Below are 20,952 nucleotides of genomic sequence, written 5' to 3'. Positions count from 1 at the left end.
TAAGAGAAGATATTGAAAGAGCTCCCTTTGTATGCAGTCTCGCAAGCATCAGGTTTTTCTTTGATGTGGCTCAAAAGTACTTGTTTTCAGACATGCAAAAAAGAATAATAATAATGGAATGCAGGAAAAGGTACGCTTGCAAGCTGCTATTGAAGTTTGGTTAGGTGACGGAGTGAGCTGGTAATCCCTTTCCCTGCATGCCTTAGTCAGTGCTAGTATATATTTCCATGTCTGTGGTACAGACTCTCATATGAGAATTTTTCTGTCTTTCATCTGCTGCTAGCTATTCAGTAGAACATTGTCCCTTTCATGTAGTACTCAGTCACTGGCTGCGTTCGTGCTCACTGTATTTCCAAAACATATTGTAGGTGGCACCACGATACATTCTAGCTTGGTGCTAGCCAAAGGTGCGGAAGTGGGGACAAAACACCATGGGGAAAGTAGAACCAGGCCTGTAAAAGTGGCGTGTATACTGCATGAATTAGGGCATCTGGTCTCTTCAGTGAGGCACTTCTGAGCAATTTCTATGGTAGGTCATTGACGGTGGTATTTTATTGCGATAGCAATTATATGGACCCTTCAAGCAGATTTCTGTCGTCGCCGTGAGGTTCCGTATAAAGTCCAAGGACGATAAAATCGTCGCCGCGTGCCGTATGTGCGAGTGAAAGCGCGTCCCACGGCGCACGCTATCACGGAGAGCGAACGCACAGCGGAAAGCAAACGCGACTTCCGTGGTGCGAAACGCCGTGGTGGTATGGGAGGGATGGGGGGGGGCGACGCTTTGCTGCGGCACCAAATGCGTATCTTGCAACCGAGCGCAAGGGGAACTGGCGACGCAATCTCCCACGCAAAAGGAGCAGAGCGGGAAGGCAGCGCGGGAGGGGGGAGGGGTGCGGCTTCTACTCTGCCAACAGATGCGTTCATGTACTTCGCGCTTGGTTCTTTATTATATGTTTGCGCTGGTATGGGCTGCCAGTGTTGTCGCGCGCGCCGTATCTTGCAAGCGATCTCCACATGGCTCTGACCTTTGTATGCGCTGTGCATTCGACCGCTCAGTTCCCGTTGAAACGATAGACCGCACGAACCTTCGCTCGCGGCGGCGGCTGCACTTGCCGCCAGCGTTTTTACAGTGGTTGTCTGTGGTCATCGAGTGTGATCTATTCACGTGTGCTTGTGCACGCTGACACCACGCTTGTTATTTGAGTTAGTAAGTGAATGTGTCCAAGTTTATGCAGCCAATAAAACTACTATATATATATCACAATCTGGGCCACGCAAGGTAACCTGGGCCACATGGAGTCCTGCCTGCAAGCAGCAGCAACCGTAGTCGACGACTACGCAACCTACTGCGGACTCCAGTGCGCCCTTGCTAAATCTGAATTTGTGCACCTACGTCCCTCCCCTCGGGACACAACTCAGCTACGCATCATTCTCCCCTCGGGGTTGATCCGGGAGGCCAAGGAGATCCGCGTCCTTGGCCTCTTCATACACCACCAACGCAGGGCCGACACCACCCTGGCCAAACTTCGCAAGGTGGGAGACCAGGTGGGCCGCATGGTCCGCCGGGTTTCCAACAAGAGGGGCGGATTACGAAGCAAGGATGCATTGCGGCTTGCCCATGCTTTCGTAACAAGTAGAATCCTCTACTCGACCCCCTACTTGCACCTGCGCAAACACGATGATGACCAATTGGAGGTCATCCACCGGAAAGTCATCAAGCGGGCTCTCGACCTCCCGATCACCACGTCCAACCAGAGACTTCTGGCCCTGGGCTTGGTGAATACTTTCCGGGAACTTCGAGAAGCCCACTTAGTCAACCAATACACGCGTCTTGCACAGACCCCGTCCGGTCGCCGCCTCTTGGACCGGCTACACATCAAACACGACTACCACATTGAGGAAAGGGTGAGAGTGCCAGAACCCTGGAGACGCGCCCTCCGGGTCCGACCCTTCCCCGCAACATGTCCAAAGAAGACCATAGCGGTCGTCGCCAGGCGCGCGCGAAAGCGTTGCAGCGACACTATGGTCACCAACAACACGTGTATTACGTGGACGTTGCCGGCCCACACCACGGAGGGTGGTACACGGCTGCAGTCGTACACAACACTAACACAGTTAACGGGCTCACTTTCAAAGCCTACAGCGCAACACACGCAGAGGAGATTGCAATCGCTCTGGCCCTCACTAATCCCACGTCGACACACATCATCACCGATTCGCGAGGGGCTTGTCGGAACTATGAGCTGGGGTGGGCCCCCCCGCTTGCCCAGCGCATACTCCAATCTAGCTGTCTATACTTTGATCCAACTCCGCGTAACCTGATTTGGGCCCCCAGTCACCAGGGACTCCAGGGAAACGAACAGGCCGATCAGGCCGCCCGCGCACTCTCTCCCCGGGCTGTTTCCCTGTCCTTGGAAGCCTACTCCCAGTCAGACAATCTGGCCCTTTCATTCAAAGAAATCACAGATTACTATAAGGAGGAGCACCGGCGTTACCCGGCCCCTTGTAAGGGACTGGATCGCGCTGACGAGCGCCTCCTCATCAAAATTTTTACCAACACTGTACTGTGCCCGGCGGTGCTGAAGCATTTCAACCCATCCTTTGACGGTGCGTGCCAGTTCTGTGGGGAGGTGGCTGACACCTTCCACATAGTATGGGCGTGCCATTCAAACCCATCCATCCCCCCCAACCCCAATCCCACCAGAGAGGACTGGGAGGCGGCCCTGCTCGGCTGTCAAGACCTCAAGACCCAAAAGGCCTTGGTTCAACGGACGCGGGCGGCGTTGCTTGCCAATGGGGCCCCGGAATAGGGGCTCCACCTAGTACTGTGAGGGGAGGAGGCCAATAGGGCCCTAACCCAATCACCTCTCTGGAACTAGTTCAATAAATGTTTTTCACCACCACCACTATCCCTACTCCGAATAGCTCTCTACTAATTTGCCATCGCAATTGATGCTTCGCCTTTCGGGCAAAACTGCAACATTTTTTTTTCTTTACAACCACAGTGAAGGCATTTTGTGTTTTTTTTTTTTTTTTCTTTATTTGGTTCTGATTAGTGACTTTCCATGGTGTTGATTGTGAATATGCCATTGCTAAATTTTGTGAATATAGTCAGTTTAAAGTTTAGTGAAACCTTTACCTTGGGGCCAACTGCAATTTTTCTACTCAAATGCGTGTGAAACGCAGAAATGCTCTTGTGAAACGTCCACTGAACCGATTTGAATAAAATTTGTTCCTTTTAAGAGAAAGCTCAATTCTACCGACTGTGGGAATTTTGATTTAGGGCCTCAATTGTTAATGTAAATTTCCCGAAACCTGAAAGTTCCAAAGAAGTTTGGGAAAGTTTACAAATTTTTAACTTCACATAAAGCAAATATCGCAATTTTGTAAACTGAATTTGTTAGCATTTGCAGGAGGAAAATGTGATCTATGAGTTTACAGTTAACATGATATTGATACTTATACTAGTTTTAGTATGCCACTCACAAATTAGTGGTATATGTAGTGGAATGATGTTTAATACACAATTTTGGAGGCTTTAGGTCATTTCTCAATAAGTGCAGTTTACAGAATTGATAGCTTTTTGTTGATTAGTTGAGTTCTGAACTTTTCTTAACATTTGCTATCTTCAACAACTTTATAAAAGAATATTGATGGCCTAAATTAAAAATATGCTGCCTACAGTCAGTTGATTTTAGCTTTTTTTCTTTAAATACAACAAGCCTCATCAAATTTAGTGCAGTGTGAGGCAAGAAAAGCAATTTCTGTTTCCATTTACTGGGTGCGAGAGGTATTTGAGAACATAATGACTTCACAAACAGCAACAGTACTTTGGACAATTGATATATTCGTTCCAAACTTCTTGCATTGTTTCTCTTGCTGCTGCTTTTTGTAGTAATGTTAAATATAACAATCTTTAACCGCAATTATTGACTGAATTGGGCTTTGATAATGGCTGCATTCTCGCATCAGGTAGTGTGTGTTGATGTTGGGCAGTGCTTCCACAATAGCAGCCTTTTAGTGAGTTTTCAGCGTTGTGTGGCTGTTGGTTAGTCTCACTCTCAGCGGCGCCCCCCATACATAGCAGCATAGCAGGTTTATATTGGGAACTAGGATGCCACATTGGGGGGTGATGTGGCCGCAGATGCTCACAGCAAGCCACTCTTGGATTGCACGGGCCCTATGGGAGTAGACAAATCTATTTTTTTGGAGTGATGCCTAATGGCACTGCATGCAGAAAGCTTGGCTGCTGATTGTGCCACTTGAAGCTGCTCAGAATGGCCATAATTGACCTTTCAGGGTTCTCTCTCATCAGGCCTCCACCTGCTGGAGAAACTCAACTGCCTTAATGGAGTCTGACCATTGGCAGTGCTTATTTCTTTCTCTCATGGTAATTAGCTATTAACTGCTGTCTCACCCCAAAAGAAAGAATTTGGCGAAATTTAAGAAGTGACAAAATTCGAATAAAACAAATTTGTGCGATAAAATTCGAATAAAACAACAAAAGAATCTTTGGCCTGTACAACACGCGACTTAGCACCTGATGCGACAGCCTTTAGATAGCTGCCTTCTGTTCCATTGTGATGGTCTTTCGCGTACGCTTTTCATTTGGCTTGTCGCGGTTGAGCAGCACATAGCCCACAACACAGTGCTCTGCTGTAAGATCAAAGAGGCCAGCGAACTTTGCTGCGCCAGCTTGACTTGGTCAGCTTGTGGCCTCCATGATTGCACCGATGCCAATGTGATTTCGGAGGCCACACCCAGCTGCCAGCCCAAGCGCCATGCTGCAGAGAGAGGGAGAAGTGAATGCACGTCCTTGGCGTGATCCCCGAGATTGCTCCGGGGAGGTCTCCGAGGCCAGGCTGCCTGTGCGGGGCACCGTAAAGAAAGAGAGAATTGAATGCACTGATCTTTTGCACTGCTGCACGTAGCTGTGCAGCCAGGCACACGCAAGAGAGAGAGAGGCCATTGGATAGTGAGCTGCTGCTTATGCGCAGGTGCGCAGCTACATGCGGCGTTGAGAAGGGCCAGTTTTGCTCGACGACCTACTCAACACGGGGACGTGGCACTTTTGAACTGCCACAGCGAACAAGTGCCGAACCCCGCGGAAAACGATGTAGTCAGCGCGCCATGCTCGGGTATTTTTTGGTTTCGGAGACGCATCTAGTTAATTATCCATTGGGAGGACAATTTCACTTAGTTAAAAAACGAGGTTTTAAATGCATGGATCGTTCTGGGGATTTCAAGGGGATCTTCATTTACTATGTTATATTCATTACTTCATTATATCCATCATTTCGTTATAATGTGGTTCCAGTGTAGTACAGTGTAGTACAGTCTAAAGGCCAAACTACATGTACGTTTGCGCCAATGCGCACCCATTTGGTGAGGCAGAGATGGTACGCGTCGAAGTGCAGTGCGAGCACAGATACCTTCTCCAGACAAATATCGGTGCTCTGGCTACCTCACAAAAATGTGAAAGGATGTGTACCAAGGCGAAAGTAGTGAGCCATTTAGGCGTGCCATTCCTCACAAGGCGCGGCAAACGCTAGGCGCGCGGGTACGAGCTTTCATGACTCGGCAAGCGTATGCAGCAGTGGGACTACTGTGCCAATTGCACCATTTTGATACAACGCAGATTCCTGCGCCAAACTGTGCCACGCACCGAAATTGTGCCATGCTGCGCCAGAGAACGGCTTCGGCATGTGTGCCCCAGCAGGGGCCACGAACAGCGAGCAGATTCGTTCTCTGAAAAAGAGCGCAGCCGTTCACATTCCACTCAACGCACGATGGCGCCTCCGGCACATTCTCTTCGTAATTTTCACGCTTCTAACACTGGTACATTTCAGCGCTTTCGGCAAGTGGCTGGCATCAGCGCGGCCACTCCCGGCTGTTGTCGCTGCTGTCAGAGTAGCCAGGGCGGCTGTATTTAGAGTATACTAGAATACGGTTGAGTGGGCCGAGCGGCGCGGCGTTCCCTAGCTGAGGCGCAAAACAACGAAAAGTAGGCTGAGGGCACTGCAGCGGATTCAGCGGGCGGGCATCTCTACCCCAGGCTGGTATAATGTGAAACTAGTCCAATCTGTTTTTATGCCCATATGGGCAAGGCCTTAGCTATTTTGACCTATCATGAAGGGCTAAAGGCGGGTTTGGAGTAAAATGCCGCAGTTTTGCCCGAAAGGCGAAGCATCGATTGCAATAGCAAATTAGTATACAGCTATACCAAATATAGTTTTATCGGCCATATAAACTTATAAACATTTGCTTACTAAATTAACAAGCATGGTGTCAAGCACGCACAAGCAAACATGAACACATCTCACTCGATGACCGCGAAAACTCATTGTCAAAGTGCTGGAGTGAGGAAGTGCGACAGCATCAGCAAGAGAATTAACCTTCATGCAGCCTCTTGCTTCAACGGGAACTAAGTGGCGAAAGCACAGTGCACACAAAGCTATCAGCACCCGCACTCTGTCCCCATCGCAGATCGCTTTCAAAATAGGGCCCGTGCGGCCGCGCCATACGCAGCAGTCACCGGAATAACCCCCCTGGTGCCTTACGTGCAACGGAAGACGGCGCGCTTCCTCCTTTAGGCTAAAGGCTATATAAAAGGCTCCTATATAAAAGGCTACCCTATAGGCTAAAAGCGCGCTTCGTGTTGGTTTATTCTGTGTTTCGTTGTGGTTTCAAAGTGCTCTGCCTATTTCCGTATTCCATTATTTCGCCAAAATTCAGATGGCCTGCTCTAAATTGCTCAAAAATAAAATTTAGTCTGCTCCAAGCTGCTCCAAAACGCAATTTTACTTGCTTCAAAAATTGCTCCAACATGACTTTTAGCAGTCCCACCCCTGCGTATGTGTAGTTTGGCCTTTAGGCTTCATCTCCTGTGTCAGCCTGAAAGCTGATACCTTGGAATAAATGTGCTAGTTGACAGAAGGATTGGTAAAAACAAGGTTAACATTTTCCTTCCTGTGGGAAACAGCAGTTTTTTCGTATTCTACTAAATACTTCTTTTTCCTTACACAGAGCATGCTTGATACGAAAGTGTATAGTACAAAATTGTAGAGGAATAAAAGTTCTTCCGAACTGTACTCATCTCAAACATGTTTGTGAAAAATAATATAAAAAGTAAAAAAAAGTGTAAAAAAGTTAGGGGAAAATGTCAATGTTAATTCACAGAAACACATTAAAAATTTCAGAATATACATTTTCAATGCAACAGATATGTGCAACATTCCAGCAAGTATAAGCTTTCTATGTAAAGAATTTCTTGGAATAGTATATTTATGAGAACATTAATGTAGCCCCGACCTGCCGTGGTTGCTCAGTGGTTATGGTGTTGGGCTGCTGAGCACGAGGTCGCGAGATCGAATCCCGGCCACGGCGGCCGCATTTCGATGGGGGCGAAATGCAGAAAACACCTGTGTACTTAGATTTAGATGCACGTTAAAGAACCCCAGGTGGTCCAAATATAATCTGGAGTCCCCCACTACAGCGTGCCTCATAATCATGTGGTGGTTTTGGCACGTAAAACCCCTTAATTAACAAAAAAAATAAAAATTGTTAGCCCTAGTGACTAACCCTAGCCCAATGCCAAGGTCGTCTCCCAGCCTGCTTCTAGTGCGAAAATCTGCTTCTGCTTGGACACTGGCAAGTGAACCTACCCATAGGATGTTGACATCTTGTAAATAAGAACTGTGATCTTTTAGAACAGTCTGGATATCTTTAAATCAGTATGCGGCAGCATTAAAATGTTTCGGAGAAGAAAGCGAAACTGCATGCTGAAATCGGATGAACCAAAGTTGTATTCTCTGTCAGTACTGCTTCCATTGTCGGAAAGCTTGCACGCAGATGCATCTAAACCTGTAGAAATGGGATGTTTCCTTTTGTAAGCGGTGCCCGACGTCGATGCCATCTTGGGAACTATGATAGTTCATCATGCTGACCACACTCCTACTCCATAGCAGCTTTAAAAATCCCCATGTGGCTGAGAAAAGAAACAAAAAGGCGAAACTGAATAAATATTTCCTTTATAACCATCAGATGGCACTAGCTGTCGGAGAGTGGCAAAATACAAATTGATTGGTATAGGCGAGGGCAGGAAAGTGTTAAGCATCTAGAAAATAGAATAAAAATGTTAATGTCTGAGGCAGTTAAAAGCTACATCCTCAGATACCTCGTGCACCCTGAATTTAGATAGGGCTCCTGAGGTAAAGCTTTCTTTAAGGAAATCTGCTGCGAAAAGAAAATTGTGATTGATGATGCACCTTTTGTGTCACTGCACAAGTGTTTATGACGGGACTTTATTTTTATAGTCACATCGACATTTCTTTTTTCTTAGGCTCACAGGCACAGGCTGCGGATTCTGAACGGCGGAAGAGTTACGGTCCCAAGCGCTATGCTTCCATAAGCGCTCGCTACAAAGGGGGCCCTCCTAGTTCTGTTTCACAGAGCGCAGTTCACAATAAATCTCCTGCTAAGGTGTCCATCTCTGGCTTGAGCATAAGTGGTGCCCACTCCGGACAACCACAGCAGCATTCTTCAAAGAGGTAATTCCGAAGCTGTTGTTTCGTTGAGACATGTGGTAAAAACTAGGCAATGTAAATAGAATTTATGCTTTCTGTCTGGTTCCAGCAAACGTGTGTTGTGCTGTGCCTGTAAAATTTTGTTAAATTCAGAGGTATCTGTCGTCACACCAGTTAAATTGGACAAGCCTCTAAGTGCAGCCAAGCAGGGAGTATTACAAGTATGTGATGGAACACCAGCATTGGTATCCAACCAAAACATAGTGATGGTAACACAGCATTGTAATAGCTTGTACAGCAGGAACATTGTTTGCCTGTGCAACTTGTAAGGGCAGTTGGTGTGCAAGCAATTGCTTTGTTTAGATTTGGAGCAACACCTATGATGAGATAGGCATCACAGAAACTATTTATCAAACATGTTGAAATGTAGTTAAGGGGGGATGTGGCTTTGAAAATCAACTTCCTGATTTCTTCATGGATTTTGATGAAAATTGGCACAAATGTTTAGAATGTCCCCCTGATACTTCCATAAAAGTTTCAGAGTGATACCTTGAGAACATTTTATTGAGCAGAATTTTTCTCTCTTGAACTTTCTGGAGGGCCTAGGGAGCTTAAAAAACATGATGGAAGGCTCGTTGAGTATTGACTGCATAGCTCAATGCGTGCTGAAGGTCGTGACAGTCTTACTTTTTTTTTTTCGCAACACAAATTTTTTAGATAGTCATTTTTCAAGTTACCTTCGCACCAAGCACACTTTCGGGGTGAACGAATAGCCATGCCATAAATTTATAAAAAGTCAAGATAAAAATGCGAGACTGTCTCGACCTGCACTGTAGTCCAAGGAACGTGACAAAAAAAACAGGATCAAAATAGGCTAAACGGTAACGAAGAAATCAGCTCCAGAAACTGAGCAGAAAGGCGAAAAAACAGTTTTGAGAAAACGGCTCTCAAAGTTGCACCTTCTCTTCAGTTCTCTAAAACGCACCAAAGTTGTAATCTTTGATGTGTTTTGTGACGTGGGGCTTCTTGGACATGTGGCCTCTGGTCTGCTGAGCCTTCGTTCTGCCTTTTTCATGTTTGTATGGCATTCTTTACTGCTGCTCTACAAAGAGCATGGTGCCTGGGTTTCAAACCAAGTGAGGTGCAGAACTATGTGGGCATAAATATACAGTAGTTCTAGCGTTGTATCTGCAGACTGCCTCATTGATAGCAGCCTCTAGTGCAGTCAGTGAGGCATTGTTTTCTTTTGGTAGAATCGACCATGTTACTGAATGAAGGCTCTCAGCAGGCTTCTGAATCATCTTCCATTGACAATGGCTATGGAGGTTAGGAGAGCCACTGATAGATAGGCAGCAATGCAGCTGCTAGGTGCTTTCCAGCCTGTACTTTTGTATCATGCCTCACTTCTGCAGCCAGGTGTCTGTGCCAGCCCAAGTGGCCTAGTGAATAGAGCTCATGATGAGGTTCTTTTTATGAATTAAAGGGGTGGTATGATAGGTATTGTTACGAGATATCGTGGCATTACGATAATATAGTCGGCGCGCGATGTGCCAAGTCGCGGGTGCGAGGTGCCGATGTGCGAAATGCCTCATCGCGGGTCCGCGGAATAGACGCTCGACGAGCTTAGTCGCGCAGTCCGAGGTGCCAATGCGCGAAATGCCTGGTCGCGGGTCCAAACGCTCGGTAAGCTCAATCGCGCAGTCCGAGGTGCTGACGCGCGAAATGCCTAGCCTCGGGTCCGAGGAATAGACGCTCGAGGTGTCGACACTCGATGAGCGATGTGCCGACACGCGAATTGCCTAGCCGCGGGCTCGAGGAGTCGACGCTCGAGGTGCCGACGCGCGAAGTGCCTAGCCGCGGGTCCGAGGAGTCGACACTCGATGAGCGATGTGCCGACGCGCGAAATGCCTAGCCGCGGGCTCGACGAGTCGATCACACAGTCCGAGGTGCCGACGCGCGAAATGCTTAGGCAAGGATCCGAGAAGTCCGCGCGCGATGTGCTTCATCGCTGAGTCGGAGACGCCTACGCGCGAAAGGCTTAGCCGCGTGTCCGAGCATTCCGTGCCCGAAGTTCGGTCGCGAAGTCCGCGTCACCGATGCTCGGAATGCTTAGCCGCGGGTCTGACACGTCCACAAAAAGCGGAATCGGCCACGCTACTGCGATGTCCGCGTAGCGCCCGCTTTAACACTCGTCGAGATTATGGAAACTGTCCGGAGCTCGCGAGGAGACCGCAACAAGCGGAGCAGACGACGCCATCACGGAGCGAGCACCGGACCAATGGCGAACCGCGCTGGAGTCACGTGGCGGGCGCGGCCAATCGGTGGCTCCGGCACGACCTTCAATCATTTGCTTTTTGTGTGCTTGTTTCTGTATGGAGGAGATAGCTGAAGCGGCAGATTTGAAGACGGAGAAATGCGCTTTCCAACGAGACCAAGATGGCGGCGCTCGGCTGCGCCGTTCTGGAGATATCGTAGCTTGAAAAACGCCGTTTTTTCGCGATTTCCGTGCAATTTTTCGGCACCTTGGCTGATATAACAAATTTTTTAGAGCACTTCTACTTGTTTTTCAGTGATGATATTTCGGAATCAGATAGAATAAGAGTTACAGAAACTGAAAATGTGATTTTCAAAAAATCGATTTTTTAGCCATTTTTCGCGATGCGAAAGCCGCGTCCCCCCTTATTAAGTTGAGCACCTAATATGGCTTGTGTCAGACTCGCCAACTACATCACGATGGACAAGTAGTGCTGTGCTGGTTACCTTATGACAAACGAAATATAGAGGTGCGCACACTTGCGATAAGCATATTTATTCGGATAAATATAGGTATATGGTTGCTGCCACTGCTGTTCCAATATAAAGGTCACAAGGGCCTCGCTCTTCTGCAGCAGTTTTCTAGGCACGTGCCCGATGTAACCCCCCCCCGGCTGCGCCCCTGGCAGTGCATGCAGCTCGACCTCCACATAAGTTACGTGCCTTTTGAAGATTAGTGCACACATTCTATGCCCTTGTCACTCAGTCCCATTTGCTACTGCCTAAAATATCTGTTGTGCCATATCAATGTGATTAGCAGTCAGCTGCTGGCATCCGTACACTTATCGAGTGAGCTTGCACACCTAAAATTTGTTTAAAGTGTTTTGCATGTTTTCTGAAATGACCATTGTGAATGGACAGTTTCAATGATATGGTGTCAATTACACCTTAGAAGTGGTGATTCCTTAACAAGTCAGTGGACAGTCCTTCTAATCCTTAAGTTATTGCTACGTTCCCTATTCTAATTTTGAATTATGTGATGGGGGTTCATTTCCTGCTTTCTTTTTTTCTCACAATTTCATCAGAATATCTTGAAGGCATTTTGCAGAGAAGTCTTCGGTACATCACAGCTAGAATTCGTAAACTGTAGGTCTCTGATTTTTATGGTTATCTTAATTCCTGAAAGTTGCCTCAGTGATTTGAGGGTGCTCTCCTTACTTGTAACTTCTTCGGGCATGCGAAGCCTCTGCTTCTGGTAAGAGAGTCTACTTTGCAAAAGTTTGATCTCCTAACCTTGCTTGACTCGATTGTTCTCCTTTAGTGTCTCCTTTACAAATGAACCAAGCAGTCTGCCCTAGTTCTTTTCACATTTTAACCCTTGCTTCTAGTGGAATTGCCTCACATCCTTTTCCTCATACAGTTTCCAAATTTTGTACATTATACCTGAATGGCAGGCTTTCACTTTTGTCTGTTCTCAGGGGATGCCTACCTCCTAAGGCACCGCATAGTGCAAAGGCTGACGCCTTGCTTCCATGCAGACCTGCATCTGCAAAGAATCAGCCTGGTAACAACAATAGAGCAAGGCTGCCTGTCAAAGATGTGGTCTCAGATGGGAAACACTCCCATTCAGTCCTTGACGAAAATAATGGTGTCGAGCGCAACCAACAGCTTGATGCTCAGCAGGCACTACAAGTGTCTTTGCACTCAAAGAAGAGGAGCCTGCTGAGTGTGCTGAGTGCTCCTGATACCCCCCGGGTGGGTATCGTTTGATTACATTTGTTCATTAACTTGCATGTAACTGCATGTTGCAATGACCTGAAACCTGTGGAAACAGTCCTGAGGTGGAATTGGGTCATAGTATTTCAAGTATATAGACTTAAAAAATTTTAAGCTATGTAAGACTACAGCAAAAAATGGATTGTGCAACTTAGTGATGGTGCAAATGAGAATGGGCAGGCAGTTTAGCGGAAGTCAAGTAACCCTTGACTTCTACTACATTGACGTACAGTTAAACCTGGATATAGCGAAATTGACAAATTCCCGAAAAACTTCGTTATAAAGAGGATTTCGTTATATGAAGGTTCGGCACAAAAATTGGAAAATGGAACGCTTACCATATTTACTCGATTCATGCCGCTTACCGATGGCGTCGTATAAGGCCCGTTTATATATAAGGCACGCGTTGTATAAGGCCCGCGTCGTATAAGGCACGCGGGCCAGCATCGTTTGCGGCCAGTCACGCTACACCGGTTGCGCTGCTCCAGCCAAAACGCCATCTCCTCTATACTCCGCGCGCGCGTGCCATCGGCTGTTATCTTCGGAGCGTGCGCAGAACGATCCCAAGCCCGCGCGCCGCTTTGAACGGCTGTCTGCGACCGTCGGCGAAGCGGCGTGGGCGCCTTTATTTCTTCGCACGCAATGGCATTGTGGGTCCGCGCAACCAACGCGCAAATGGGTCAGGAGCCAATTTAGCGCCGGGCCCGTCGGGCCGTGTCAGAAGCCGCCGGTTACGTTGGCTGCGCCGGTGCGCTCGACTGTAGAGGGGGTCGTTTTCGCCAACGTGACGTAGCATGCGCGCACATGCTCGCGTTACGTCGGTCTATAAACGGCCCTATAGTGACGCCTAGTGTCAGGTTAGTGAAGGAAAGCGCAGAGACTTGCGCGGTAACCAAAAAGTGGCGTTGCAAGCGCATTGAAAAAAAAAAAGGAACGTTTTTGTTTTTTCTTCGGCAACATCAACTGGAAAAGGAGAGTGCTGGCTTGACGGGCTAGGCCAGCTGCAGCAAGCGGCGGGATCAGGTTTGAATGAAGGGAGGGGAAAAGGCCAAGATCGCCGGGTTGAAGGATGCAGGCCCACCTCGCGCTCAGTCGCCGTGAATTCGAGCACGCAAAGTGCCACGCCGCCACTTCGCATTCCGTCGCGGCGGAGAAGGTGCTCTCGGTTGCTGCTCGCGCAAAAAATGACAAAATTTGGGGCAAAATCTCTAGGTTCTCGGCGGGGAAAATTCGTTATTTCAAGGGGGTCTCCCGCTGCCACTTCGTTACGTAGAGGTCTCAAATACATGTGCTTCTATGGAGTAACGGCGGGGAATAGAAAAACTTTGTTATATCCAGGAATTCGTTATATGGAGGTTCGTTATAAGCAGGTTTAACTGTATACCATTGAAGTATAAAGTCCAGAGTACTAGGTGTCACCATAGGGAAATATGTGAAGTGATATGCCAGAACACAATGTTTTTGCATGTACTATATAACAATGCCTTCTTGGGACGCAGTGTGCATAAGTAAAACATCGTTAATTTGGATTTCATGGGATAAAAAAAAAATGTTCGAATTAGCCGAATGTCGAATTATCGAGGGTATCAAGAAAACAGTAAACGAATGTATACTAGGCAACACGCTTTGATTTACTGAATCAGCCAGTCTTATTTCTATTTTCCACAAAAGCAGTGCGGAAGCTGCAATTCTCGTCATCTCGTGACTGGCTCGCAGCGGCGAAGGCCTCGCGACACCCTTCACAACGCGTGTCTTCACCTGAGACATGCTTTTCACTACTGCGCGCACATCCCCGATTATTTTTTCGCCAGGTCACTGCCCATCGCGATGTAGACGTTGCTCTTCATTCTTGACAGCTTTGCACTGAGTAAAAACGAAATTACTGTTAGCCGCAACTGCTGTGGACGAAATCGCGGCTGCTGTCGACGAGATCATGGACGGCGACCTTGCGGTTCTGCAGGCGCACGGCCGACGCGCGTGCAGAGTCAGAACTACCGTTTGCTGCAACCGCTGCAGATGAAGCCGCAGCCGCTATCGATGCGATCATGAATAGGGACTACGCAGTCATGAAGGCACGCGGCCAACACGGTGCTATGTGCGGCGGTGAACGCAAGAATAAAGGATTTAAAGGTACAAATAGGCACAAAGTATTGTGGCGTTGCTATAATTTGTGTATGATTTACACTGATGACTATGGTGAGGCGAACTCCGGCGCATCGTTTCGGTGGACGTAACGCTGTTTTTTCTCTTTTGCGGCGCTCCGTGCTCGCTGACCTCCGAGAGTTGTCCAAATTAACCGATGTCTGGCCAAATACGCTGAATTAACGAGAGTTTCATTGCATTAAATAATGCATACGCCTGCCGGGACCAAAGGACGTGTCCGAATTATCCAATTTTCCAGGGGGTCGAATTAACGAGGCTTTACGTATATGGGAACGGCCTGCATTGTGGAATCGTTTAGTAGTGCCTGATGCACTTCCTTTCACTCTCTAGTGAAAGCGGAGGGAGAGCTTGCAGTAATTTGCCGTAGTTTTATCAAGAAAGCCACGATAGAGTGAAAATAAATGTCTTGGTAATTAAAAATTTTACATTTTCTCAATTGCTCTCTCTTATAGGAGTTAGTATCTATTTGCATATTGTTAGTACTGTCAGTGTACCAAATCTGGAATGTTTGGATAAGAAGCAATACTGCATAGATCATTCTATTCACCTACTAATTACAGTAGACTTCATTCGACTCCAGTTAATTCAGTTTTTTGATTAATTCGATCCTAGCTGAAGGTCCCGGCCAGCGCCCATGCAGTTACTATAAGGGGCAAAACTTTCGTTATCTCCATCATAAAATTGGCCTTCGCTGGATCATTCGAACTTGACCAGCCAGCATGCACGTGCCCGACCCCTTTAGGGGCAGCGTTTGTCTCGGAGGAGCTTAGGGGTCAGTGAATGTGAATCTTCTCGCATCAAAAACTCTCATTTTCGACCTGCCCTAGAAAGATTTTCAAGCAAGAACAATAGCTCACAATGTCTGATTACGGCATTTACCCAATTCTAACAAGCGCTTTTTCTTTTTTTATCGTTTTTCATAAAAATTGGACCAAAAATTGCTTGTGCAGTGCCAATAGGACACGATACCGAAATCACCTTGGTGGCGTTCAGGTGCTTTACCGCATATCACTGATCTAGTGCAGCGAAGTTGAGTTTGTAAACTGGCTGCTGTTGTGCAACACATATTAGACCCTTGCCAATTTTTGCTACAACGTCTGGTGCGCTTAAGACTTCTATTTTGTTTAGAAGATTTAATGTCATTGCTACATTAGTTATCTGCTTTGGACACATAGGAAGTAAGCGTTTGATTCAGGGCCGTGTTAGAATCGAGGAAAATACTGCCGAGTGAATCGGCAGTCTGTTCTGGTGTTTTTTTCTGCTGATTCTGTTGGTTTAAAACTTACTCAACACCATTTCCTACATTTTCCGAATCATAAACGTACAGTTGCAATATAGATAACCAATTTTCAATCATTTAATGTGTTTTGCCATGTTTAGATAATGTGGACTCCATGCAAATACTCATACAGGAACATCAGATATGAGAACATCAACTATTTTATGTCTAGCAGGCTTGAAAATCACCTATCCAACCACTTGAAAATTGTGTCTGGTGCAACGAATTGTGAAACACAATGAAAGAAGTGAACCCGCTGCATACAACATACTCACCCCAAGTAAAAGTACCCAACCATCTTGATTCCCACTCAATTTACTAAAACAGTTTGCGCATGTTATACAAACTTGCAGCACAGTTCAAATCAGAAGATGTATGTGACACATTTAAATGTCATTACTTTCATCAGTGCCTTTGCTGTTGATGCACAACCTTGGCATACCCACATAGCGTCTCAAAGGGTTAATTCGACCCACTGGATAATTCGATCAGTTTTGTCAGCCCGTCAGGGTTGAATTAATGAAAGTTAACTGTACTAGCATTGACTTGTCTTAAAATTGCAGCTTTGGTTTCTCCTTGCAGGGAGATTTCTACATTGAAATAAATCACAAGAAGTATCACATGCTGAACCTCATTGGCTCGGGCGGATCAAGCAAGGTAGGCATGTTTACCAAAATATTCCAGCATTTATATCCAAATGCATAGCAGGGCCATTTGTACTGCATTTCTCGGTGTATAAATTGCAAGTTTTTTTCCGGTCAATTTCTTTTTATATACCTTAAGGTTTACCCGTCATGGTGGCATTGCGCTGCTAAGCCTGAGGGTGCGGCATCAAATCCCAGCCGTGGTGGTTACATTTCGATGTAGGAGAAATGCAAAAACGCCCGTGTACCGTGCATTGGGTGCACGTTGGAAGAACCCCTGGTGGGATGAATTAATCCGGAGTCCCCCACTCATCCGGAGTCCCCCATAATCATGTGGAGGTTTTGGCACTTAAAAGTCCAGAATTTATTTTCATGCCTCGAAGTTTTTTAACTTTTTTTTTTTTTTTTTTACAAGCTGTCGGAGCACTGTATGGCAGCATTAGGCAACCACACTGGCGGATGTCGGCACCTAAAGCTTGATGTGTAGGCAGTGTGCAAAATGGTGGCAGCAGTGCGGGCAGTGGCCAAATGCAAGGCCTCCTCGGTCACGAGCACATTAAATTTGTACGCTGTGCATAGTAATGCAAAATGCCATACGAACACAATGTCCATGGTATTTGTTATGCTCTCATCAAGAGCCATCACAGTGTGCGCCTTGTTATGATTTAACTTAATTGCTTCTAATTGTGTGAGGCACCTTTTCAAATATATTCATCGGAATGTACTGAGATTTGACTCACTCTGTGCGAAGTTTCAGCAGCCTGCCTTTGTGCCTCTATCTGCAGCAAGTGTTCTAAAATTGCACACATACTGTTTCCCTTATACAGAGCTATTTGTGCAAGTATGGAAACTTCACTAAATGATGCTGGCTTTCATGATTCATTCACAAGCTCTTTAAGGCAGTGGTTCTCAAATGGGGGTCCGCAAAGCCATTTTTTGGGGTGTGCGAATATTCGATTCGAAAAGTAGATGTTCGAAAATGTTCGAATATTCGGTTGGATGAGAAATACGAATATTCTAATCAAATTGAATATATTGCTGGCTGTGCGGGAGCAAACACGGTTCTTAGCATTTGTTTCTATATAATCTAAGAATATTGGGGCGATATTGCGCTGGATTTTGTGATAACTATGTGCTGCTGGCGAAATTTTGCCTGTAAAGCACACTTAGCCACTAAGCGTCTAAACTATACGGGAAAGCCAGCCTCTCAGTGGCAAGTAGCACGGGGACTGCGAAGGTGCACTTCACAGCGCCACCCCCAATTCTGAGTTTATTGCTTGACAGCAAGTGCGATGAGTGGGGACTGACAGTGAAATGCCTCCGAGTCTGCTGGAATTTATTTGATGATGTATAATAAAGCACAGGCTGGCGAGGACAGCTAGTGGGAATTACTAAATTTTCCAAGTTAACATGCGCGAAACACACAATGCTTTAGTATAACGGCTTACTAATCTAGTTTTGTAACATTGACAATGTAATTGCAACGTTCCAACATATAAAATTAATCCAGCTTGCTATTAAATTCACCTGCATATTATTATTCGATATCTGATTCTATATTTGAAGCTTAAGTATTCGTATTTCAAGAGTGGATTGCGAGATAGCGTTATCGGCCCCGTTCGCATTCCATTTTGCTTTATGGGTAGGCTTCACTGCAACACAGAATGTGGGAAAGCCAGCTTACAAAGATCAAGCTTACACCAATCCCCATAAAGTTAGCTTCACTTTTAAACACAAATGCATTGCTGGGAAAACGTTTTTCCAGGGGCAGTATAAGTCGTCTTATATTAAAATGTTAAGGCACTAGGACCTTTTTTTATTATTTTATTAATTTTTTGCTGTTGCCCCTAGGCGCACCTGTCCAAAACGCATTAGGCAGGCCAAGTCCCTGTTTGACCTGCCGAGGATGCGAGCACCATCTGAATGGTGTTTTAGCAAGAAACCTACCTGGGTGTGCCGCTGTTGTATGGTAGAAATGCTGGAAAAGGGGTTTGTGTTTGAGTTTCCTCGTAACGGAATTATGTTTTCTCGTACATTCAAATTACAATCTGACTCTATCATGTCTGCAGGTTGTGGTTAAGTCTTTTTTTTTTTTTCTGACGGATATTACTTCGATAAATTTTTGTTCACTGACGCCTTGCGCCACACAGAGGGACTACGCAGTCGGGGTGGTTCGGGATGATTTTCTGGGGCCCTTATCACTATCGGGCCCCAGCGACACGGGGCCCTTAACGCTATCACGTTAAAAAATGAGACGTCAACATGTTCGTTGCCAATTTTTTCAGGCACGTCCGAAATAACTCTGAAGGCCTGCCTTCATTATATCGGTACCGATACTGTGACAGGAGACAGCAGGTTCACGTGTGTATAATTAAGGAATACATACTGTGTCCCGTAACAATTGCTCCTTCCTACTCTTTGTATGCTTCACCGTGTAACACTGCAGTATTGAGGCAAAGCTGACTTTTGGGAACTGGCATTAGGCAATCCGCCGTGCTCACCGCGCTTCGAAGCCATCGGCACTATTGCTGCCAGCTGCGAATTCTTTCAATGAATAACACAGCACCGGACAGCAAGAAGCTTTGTAGCGAATGTTGAAGCAGCTAGGCCTAGTGTTGCTGCAGTGGTGGCTATGGCTGCCAGCGTATCTGCGTGCGAGAGCACCGATTCGAGGCGAGGTTATCAAAATAGTGGCAGTGGTGGCTTCTATTAATGTTGTTCGGACCTGCAGCCACGGCAAAAAGTCTGGAGAATAGGGTGGCGAAGGGTTTTTGTGTCTGAAATTTCAGACATTCTTATACATTGGCTCTATGGGGTACATGGCGGTTCTGTGAAGGCGTCCAAATTATCGGGCGTTCGAAAAATCGGTCGACAGTATTAGAGATTGTATTACACTGTAGTTGACTGTAGTTAGAGTAGGATATCGCACTGATGCCCAGCTTCCTCTCTCCTTTCATCTCCACTATTGCGCTTGAAGCTACACAGGGGGGATGGCAAGGAGGCCAGGCCCTGCCCAAAAATTAGTTTCATTTCTTTACAACGCTAAGTCCGTTTCAGGCTTGTGCAGCGCTCTCTCAGTACTAGATGGGCGCTCAGGTGCCTGGAGCTACGTCACTTGGAGACCAATCAGCGCGAGCAATTGTCTGATAGTTTTGTCGTGGCACCCCATGGTGGCTGGGGTATTCACACCATGCAGCACGCCAAAGTGTTTTAAGGCCACGCTCAGCAGACTCAGTTATACGCAACTGGCATGTGTAGAGCAGAAGTGCAAGGATGAAATACTCAATACTTGATATTGGAGACGTGAATTTTTCATTTATTTAAAGGGGCCGTGAACCACTTTTTATTGAAGTGGAGAAAGGCACTTGAAGTGAAAATAGGCTCTTTCAGAAATACTTTGTCACAAAAAGTACTTCGATGCGTTCAGTAGAAACTGAGTTAATGGAAATCAAACACGGCCTCCGCTGTGCTCCCATTCCTTCTTCAGTGCCTTGCACTGCGAAGGTAACGGCAGAGTAGAGCATGGCCACAGCACTCTGCCTACTAAATGCCACCGTGGCATGCAGTTCAAGTTTAATTTTGGATGTTAACGTAAACACCACGGCTTCCAATTTTGGTGCCTATGACGCACTAAACATAAGCCAAACGAGGTTGTCCTCTGCGAGCCTCAGTGCGCTTAGCCAGTGGACTCGTGGTGGCACCCCGCAGCGGCCGCGGTATCTACGCTGCATAGCCAACCGCAGCTACCAATAGCAGCCGCGTATTGGAATCTACCCGCCGTGGTTGCTCAGTGGCTATGGTGTTGGGCTGCTGAGCACGAGGTCGCGGGATCGAATCCCGGCCACGGCGGCCGCATTTCGATGGGGGCGAAATGCGAAAACACCCGTGTACTTAGATTTAGGTGCACGTTAAAGAACCCCAGGTGGTCAAAATTTCCGGAGTCCCCCACTACGGCGTGCCTCATAATCAGAACTGGTTTTGGCACGTAAAACCCCATAATTTAATTAATTTTAATTTAGTATTGGAATCTACTTTATTACGAAATACAATGTCCAGAATAGTGTGGAGTGGCTTCTGTTTGAAAAGATAGCTTTTGAGAGAAAGGTGACTTTGTGCTGCACTTGCGAGCTCCATGCACCGCGTATGATAGCAAAATTTGGCTGAGATGTTCACAGCAGTGTATGCTACCCACGGACTATGTTATTTCACTAAGTTGATTCAGGAACCCTTTAACTTGAATATTAGCAATTATTGTATTACTGAGAATCTTCTCGCGATCACGAACTCAACCAGTAAATGTTCGTGGATTTGA

At 46.6% G+C, this 20,952-nt stretch overlaps 1 protein-coding gene across 2 annotated transcripts in view; it reads left to right on the top strand.

Annotated features, from left to right (window-relative positions):
- The window catches only part of LOC119436803 (uncharacterized), a 125,674-nt gene that overhangs the window by 23,737 nt on the left and 80,985 nt on the right, over positions 1–20,952 (top strand). For both annotated transcript variants that reach the window (XM_037703793.2, XM_049659997.1), the window contains exons 9-11: positions 8,342–8,549; positions 12,257–12,533; positions 16,579–16,653. In XM_037703793.2, coding sequence (XP_037559721.1) covers positions 8,342–8,549; positions 12,257–12,533; positions 16,579–16,653 — 560 coding nt within the window. The remainder of the gene's footprint in view (positions 1–8,341; positions 8,550–12,256; positions 12,534–16,578; positions 16,654–20,952) is intronic.

The sequence above is a fragment of the Dermacentor silvarum genome, chromosome 1, assembly GCF_013339745.2.
Source record: "Dermacentor silvarum isolate Dsil-2018 chromosome 1, BIME_Dsil_1.4, whole genome shotgun sequence".
Classification (NCBI taxonomy): domain Eukaryota; kingdom Metazoa; phylum Arthropoda; class Arachnida; order Ixodida; family Ixodidae; genus Dermacentor; species Dermacentor silvarum.
This window is presented reverse-complemented; position numbering and strand designations above follow the sequence as displayed.